This window comes from Pyrus communis, chromosome 7, assembly GCF_963583255.1.
Source record: "Pyrus communis chromosome 7, drPyrComm1.1, whole genome shotgun sequence".
NCBI classification, from domain to species: domain Eukaryota; kingdom Viridiplantae; phylum Streptophyta; class Magnoliopsida; order Rosales; family Rosaceae; genus Pyrus; species Pyrus communis.
The window spans coordinates 10,251,410-10,259,105 of record NC_084809.1 but is presented as its reverse complement, the minus strand read 5'-3'; the positions used below and the strand labels follow the sequence as shown (position 1 = coordinate 10,259,105).

At 36.6% G+C, this 7,696-nt stretch overlaps 1 protein-coding gene across 3 annotated transcripts; it reads right to left on the bottom strand.

The window, feature by feature from the left end:
* LOC137738935 (cycloartenol synthase) lies at positions 1–6,719 on the bottom strand. 3 transcript variants are annotated; one of them, XM_068478399.1, is made up of 18 exons: positions 6,171–6,719; positions 5,402–5,587; positions 5,079–5,168; positions 4,743–4,937; positions 4,570–4,654; positions 4,197–4,363; positions 3,644–3,832; positions 3,370–3,483; positions 3,129–3,251; positions 2,926–3,048; positions 2,762–2,860; positions 2,266–2,322; positions 2,121–2,167; positions 1,883–2,026; positions 1,606–1,783; positions 1,344–1,424; positions 1,054–1,137; positions 1–256 (listed from the first exon to the last, which is right to left on the bottom strand). In XM_068478399.1, the coding sequence occupies exons 1-18, from the start codon at positions 6,384–6,386 to the stop codon at positions 143–145; spliced, it is 2,292 nt and encodes a 763-aa protein (XP_068334500.1). In that variant the 5' UTR covers positions 6,387–6,719; the 3' UTR covers positions 1–142. The 3 variants fall into 3 exon arrangements, with proteins under 3 accessions (XP_068334500.1, XP_068334501.1, XP_068334502.1); XM_068478400.1 differs by lacking the exon at positions 5,079–5,168; XM_068478401.1 differs by lacking the exon at positions 6,171–6,719 and having other exon boundaries at positions 4,743–4,941; positions 5,402–5,540.
* Positions 6,720–7,696: the final 977 nt, after the last annotated feature.

Here is a 7,696-nt window from a genome sequence, read left to right as displayed (position 1 = left end):
AAATTAATAACAATAAGATTATGAAATATGTTAGCAATTGAATTACATTGTTTTGAGCTGAATTTAAGGAGCTCTCATACAGGTTTATAAACAACAGTTCATTATCCGGAGTGTTAAGCGTTGAACAATAAACAGACATCATTCAGAGAGCCTCCAATACTTGGCAACGATATTCTCCAAGGGCCCAAATGGGAAAAATGTTTCGGTAGGCTGAATAGCTGATCATACAGTTCTTGTTGAAGACACCAGTGATCTCCTGTATGGGAAGTGTAAACGTTATTCAGGTCATATAGCCTTCGTAAGTGGTAATCATAGTTACAAACTTCCTGCATGAGATTTACTCTCTAAGATCTTGGTTTCCGGTACATATATACTCAATGAAGAAAGTGGAGGTTCTACTGTAAAACCAATTGGTAATATGAAAAGTAGCCCAACAATTTATAAGCACATTCAAAGTCCCTTCTGTCCTCGATGTGTGATTAATACGTACTCTCAACACATCCCTCATGTGTGGCGAACTTTCAAGCCTAACACATGGACAACACAAATCGTGTGACGTGGAGCACGTGTGCCCGTAGATCTTCACACATGGACAACCTACTTTGATAGCATGAATAAAGTTGAGGTTCCACCATAAAATCAATTGGAAACAGGAGGAGTAACCCACTTACTTATAAGATGCAAGGTCCCTCATTTCCCCGATGTGGGATTTATATTCTCAACACTTAAGATTGTTCAATTTGCCTATTTGAATAACACTAATTACTTATATTACTTGCTCCAAAAGCTATACATATATTTATAAGGTTTAATTACTCTCTGCAGCCTAGAAAAGTACTAAAGGTCTTTACACCTGCATTTCTCTCTGTACAGTTTTCTTCTACATTGGCAAGATGTTTTGAAAATTGCAGTTAGCATGTCTGTAATCAAACCAAACCAAATGGATTTCTATGAAGACAGAAAAAACCATGTTAGCTTGTAATTGTAGATTGCACGGTCAAGAGGGTATAAAGACTCTTGTGTGAAACATTATGGAAAGAGTTGCCAATTTACCTTCTGAGGGAAATCTCCATTTTTCATTTGAGAATTGATTAGTACTCTAGCTGCCCGATGCAACGGAGTTGGGTCTCTCTTAGCCTTTCAAGCAGGAGAACATAACATGAAATACAGGTATTAAAGTGAGCAACATATGGATGTCAAACGGTTATCCGTAAAAAGGTTCCAAAAATTCTGCAAATGAATAATCCTCTAAATTCTAATTTACACCAAATTCGGTATCCATGGGAGAAGGATGAATTTGATAAATCACATGGAAAGGAGAATGAGTGATGAATTTGTTGTACCTGCCCAGCACCAATAAGGGCCAACATAGCCCATGCAGTTTGAACTATATGTGGCCTATTGTCCTTGAGATTTGTATACACCTGACACACAAACAGTCGGCATTAAGTTACGCAAGTCGAAAGTAGATCATACATTTTGCCAAATGTGTATGCAAATGAAAACCAAGAATTGAGTGAAGGATTTGTCATAATAGAGGAATAATGTAAGCTCCGGGCCTATGAAAGACAACGAAGTATATTTCAAATTTGAGGAATCATTAACCTTGTTCTGACATGATAGATAGCTTTCTCCCCATCCACCTGAAGGAAGCTCTTTGGATAACAAAAAGTCGCATGCTTTACGGATGCTTGAGCAGCCTTCGTAAGTCCTTCCCGCAGCAACCAACCCCTTTATTCCAAACCAGCCAGCATAGGTGAAGCATACTCCCCAGGAACCATACCTATACAACCAAAAACATAGAGCCATCATACACCCAGACCACGCATTGAAATGTCCCGTATATGTATGCATGTAATTTTAATTGAAAGAAAAAACAAACCAAGATCCATCCGCTGCTTGTATCGTTTCAATGAACTTTGCAGCACGAGCAATGCAGTTTTCTATTTCATCACTCCTATGCCCAGGACATAACCTTTTGAACAATGCAAGTGCTTGAATTGCTGCTGAGGTGCATTCTACATATCTGCATCCCCGTTCCAATCAAGATGACTTCAGGCATTTTCCATGATATAGAATAAAATGTACAGAATTCAAAAGGTAGTGTACAGAAATCGTACGGATAATCAATGACGATGTCACCAAAAGTTTCAGCAGGGTTGATTAGCTGAAAATAGAATACAAATAATCATATGCATATGATCTCATCATCATCCATATAGAAGGAAGAAAACGAAATAAAAAAAGCTCATAAATGATACTTACCTCTAACCACTGATACGATCTAGTTAGTTCATAAGTGGCAAAACCACCATCGTCATTCTGCGGTGCAGAACCCAAAGATTAAGGAATTAGTTAAATAATTGTAAAACAAAAAAGCAGGAACATGTAAATATTCTGTCAACAAATTTAGACTTGAGCTGCTGATTAAGAATCATGACATGCTTGACAGAACTAAACATGCATGTGTGCATATATCATACAGAAATACTTGCATGTACAGTCTTTCTTTTATATTCTCATAACTATATATCCTACACTTTCTCCATAGCTTCCAATTTTTTGATGGATATTAGAGTAATATTTTTTACCGTAGTTTACAGATTACATAATAAAATGGTCAATTAAGCAGGGATATATTTTTCATTTCATATATGACGAGAGACAAGGAGAGTTCTCTTGAAAATATAGTTTATCATAAAGAATACGGGTTGCCACATTATGTCTGGTCAGATTCAATTCCCGTACAGCCAGTGATTACCTGTAAGGAAAGGGTAACATTTACAGCATCATAAAATCGCTTCATATCCAATGATTCACCAACTGTTTGTGTTGGAAGTTTCGATAGTAATAAGGCAGCCTGCACAAAGAAAAAATATTAAGAAAAGCAATGTCAGCATGTGAAATGTTGAGTGTTCAAGCTACCTTCAGTCCTTCAGCTGTGCAGTCAGAGATAGGCCACCCATGATCTGCTGTTGAGAATGGCCAAGCACCTTTTGAAATGTGACGATACCAATAATCCAGATCTCCAGGACAATCTTCCAAGACCTTCAAATCAAAGTATTAGTTGAGCAACGATAATTATCATAAATGTTGAATGATACAGTTCGATTTCTGCCTATGAAAACCTGGGAATCTTTGATATACTGATGCGCTTTTCTTAAAGTAGGTCCATATTCTTCAACCAGGTTAGTTGATATAATCGCTTGAATGGCAAAAGAAGTATCCCATGCTTGACTTCCATTGTAGCCCTACAGTAAAAGGAAAACTAACATTAAATTAGAAACAATCAGGTAGGAAAGAGGGAGTGTGGAAAGAGATAGGGAGGAACTTAAAATCTGTTCGAAACAATTTAATGCTATAACTGACCTGCATTTTCATGCCATCTTCAGCAATCCACAAATAATCAGGGATTCTTGGGAGATGCAATTTGAATGCCTCTGAGTTTGGATCCTCCGCCCAACAACAAAGCATATTTAACACCTACATCGTTTAGGAAATAGACAATCAAGAATCACGCAACTACTTACCGAATCAATCTATAAGACAAAAATACATGTCAATTGCGCAATTCCAATGGCAAAATATGTATGAGATCTATTGGCAGATGATGATATGCATAAAATATATTCTGCATGCATACCTTGTTAACAGGCCCTATGCATATGTACCGAGTATTTTCATCTTCATAATGAATATGCTGCATTACAGTCTTCAAAGCACTCTCCCTCAATTCTTTTGCAGGCCAACGTGTGAAAACAGGTTCATAAACATAGTGAAGAGACCCCCACAAGACATCTTGTACCATTGGGTGTGGATAGTATAGATCTTCCTAGAAATTGTATAAAGCATCCCATGTAAGCATAAAAAACATATGCAAGTGAATTGTCATTAATAGATTTACCTGTACAACTAAAATTCGATGGAAAAATGCATGCGCACATATACATAGATGCAGGGAAAACATGTTTTATTGTATTTGGAGAGTTATAGGAAAGTAATCCAACAATTAACCATGTCCAGGACCCTAAATCAAATTTGTACTTTCATAAATAGCTATCATATATTTCACCTGTGAGTCTGTGACTAACCCTATGAAAGATAAGAATGTTCATTAAACTCACAGACACAGGATCTTTACGCAGGGTAGCTGGAGGAAGCAGAGTATATTGAAGGCGCAGATGTTTCTTACCAACCTTTGCACATAGATTGCGAGCTTTATTCCAGTCAACTTCATGATAGGGGGCTGTATAAAGCTCCTTCCTCAATGACCGGATTGTGGGTGTGATAGGTCCAACAAACCTTTTCCCATACAAATACGACATAGGCAAATACACCATTCGGCAATGACACCACATTCTTCCTGTAAGTGTAAAATTTGAAATTCATAAACTGTAAAGATTAGAAGTTAGGCAGTTAACAGCATGGACAAGTCTATGGACATATTAATGCTAGTAAGACCTCTGTTATTTAATCAAGATTTTTAATGAAAGGAGGTTTGAATTTATCTTATCCTGCCTAGAATGAACTTAAAGCACCGGAATGAAATGTCCAATAATGATGAGAGACCTGGATGAAATGGCAGGGAGTAAGGACATAGCCATACTTCAGGCGGCAGTGGATTATTCCCAGACCATTCATATGCCCCAAGTACCTATCATCATCAGAGATGCATGTCAACTAATATTTCTGAATGACTACACCGTGGGAACAATCCAACAAGATAAACATAGAGTTCATACTGAAAGCCACATTTTGCCCCAAGAAGTAATTGCAGTCACGCCACCATGGTCTAATATCCATTTCCGTGCAAGTTCGATTGCCCCTTGTCCATCATCCGCACCTTCGCCAAGCAACCTCAAAGTAACATAATTTAGAGCAGTACCAAACATGGTACTTGGCCCCTCAATATGCAGACCCCATCCCCCATCTTCATTCTGCAAACACAATTCATCCGTAAATTTCTTATCTTATTAGCAAACAAAGAGAAAGTAACCTGAAATTCTATATGGAAAGGAAAGCATCCTTAATAAAATAAAAAAATGAAAAACTATCATTTCATGAGAAACCATTCCTGCCTGATGATTATAAAGATATCTGCACATCTCACGTTGATGCTCTTTGGATAACACAGCATTTAGAGCTCCAGTAATTGAAAGTGTAATGACCTGTTGCAATTGATGAGTAATACTTAGTCACCCAACAATTACCAACTGGACCAAATAATAAAGAATTTAATCATTTCAGTAAGAAGAAAGGATGTGAAGTTCCAAAACGACATGCAGCCATCTTTTGGAATGTCAAACTTATTTCTCAGATTTAACCATGATATCTATGTTTTCCGTGTTTAGGGTACAAGCATTGATGGAAACACATAGTGATTACTAGTTTTCTCCCTTACCAAACCAGGGAGCAGAAACATGGGACCCCCATAATCCCCAGCCCAATGACCATCATGCGCCTGGATTGTTGAATAAAAACTGAGAGCCCTTCGTAAAGTGGTTGCCACTGCCTCTTCCTTCACCCCTTCTTGATCTTTAACTTTGAGTTGCGGTAGATTAGTTGCATGTGGATTCTCCTTCGCAAACTACATTTAAGAAATAAGAACAAAACACTCATTTAAAAAAGGAAAGTAGGGTTACAAAACATGGGTAATTAAACCCAAATACCAACCTCAGAACTCATATGATTTGGCCTAAACTAACCAAAATTATTTGCTCATATTGGCAGGGGATTAACAAATTAGGCATAATTTAGGAGACTAATTGCAAGGATGGATAAAACACACCGGCAGCTATAAGTTTTATACAAAAGCACTCCAAGAGCTCAGTTGGAGAACACGGTACCCGAAACACATATCACTCGAAAGAAAAACATCATTCAAACTTACAAAGCCTAATGCTACACAAGAAAGCCTACAATGCAGTGTGAAAAACCTGACCATCTTGTTCAACAGCATTATCAAATTCAGCAGTTCTACTGATTTTATATATAATTCGATGATCCAGAACACCACAACGATAATTTAAATAGTTTACATACAAATTTCACTAATAAATAAATACCCTTTTCCCAGCCATATGCAGTATATTCAATTTCTAGAGAATGAAATATAAAAAATAAAAAATAAAAAATAAAATAAAAAAGGCAAAACCCAGGTGAAAAAGAACCTGAATTCTCATGAGGAGGTCAGAGCTGTGCCGCCTTTCGAAACGATTGTTCCAGAAAGCCTTGCGGGCATCTTCAATTTGTTGAAGCTCTTCTGGGGTTCCAATCTCTGGATGGAACTCCCACACTTGGCGGCCCAAGTGGTTGTTCACACTCTTCAGCCACTGACCTCCACTTTCTCCTCCTACTGTCTCTGCCCCTACCTTCAGCTTCCACATTTTTCACTTCTCTTTTAATTCTTCAGAACTAATGAGTTCTTGCAAATTTGCCAATCAATGCCAAAGAAGGTTTGAATCTTTTTTTATGGGTTTTGTGTTAATTGGAGAAATTGATCATTGAACTTTCAGTTTGAAAGGAAGACTCTGTTTCTTCAACTTGGAATTGGGTTCTGAGTGGAAAGAGAGAAACTTGGAATTGGGCACTTGAAAGTTGCCACTTGGTACTTTGGGAAGAAAACCGAAAGGGGAGGGGACGGATTTGGATCCGAATAGGAATTAGATATCATTTGATTTTTTTTATATAAAATTAAATATTAATATTATCTAACGAAAATTGACTATGTGATATACAATAATCGATTAAGATGCAAGAATTTTTAGGATCCTAGTAACGTTGATCCGGAGAAGATACACTTCCGGATGAGACAGCTTGGTTTTCCCTTCTTTGATCTCTCTCTCTCTCTCTCCGCTAATGAGATTATAACTTTTTAGAAAAATAAAAACAAAATTTATATGTAATTTCAGTACTTCACTCAATCCATGTGAAGAAGTTGTGTCCACATCAATTTTTGAGATTTCTTTCTTCCTTTTTGCTGGCCATGTGAGCACATCGAAAGACAATAATTGTGCATTTATACAAAAAAATATCAGCATTATTTATATAGTTAAATACTATTTTAGACTTCGACAGAAAAAATGTACTCAATTAATTGTACTTAAAGTTGATCTGTCATTTTTTAGGGGGTAAATTTAAAAAAAATATTACTAAAAATGAATTGAAAATTTTAAGTTTTAACAATAAAAATAAAATAAAGGATAAAGTAAATAGTACAAGAATTGACTTTTTAGTGTAAAAATATAGTTAACAGCTTTTCGTTAAAGTTCTCATAAATCTATAATGTTGGTGCTTGTGCTAGTACCGGTAGTGTATGTGCTTATGGGAGTAGGATTCTCTATCCTTCTAATCTCTCTCCCCTTTCATCCCTTCATATTTAAACGGTTGCGATTACGCCACGTCTACATCTTGTTTTGAATTTTTTATATAGAGAATAAGACAAAAAGAAGAGTGAGAGGAGGGGATGGAAGAGAATGGTAATAGGAGGGGAGAGAATTCTACTCCGTGCTTATGTTAGTTATTTGGTGATTACTATTTATGCTTGTTTGTGCGAATTGTCTCTATATCATTAAATTTAATTGGAAAATACACTCATGTGGTAACCTTGGTAACTATTACAGTCCATTAATGGAATTTTGTTGTCGCTTCTTGTAAAAAATGTTAAAATCGAAGGAAGTTAAGGTCTATTAAACCA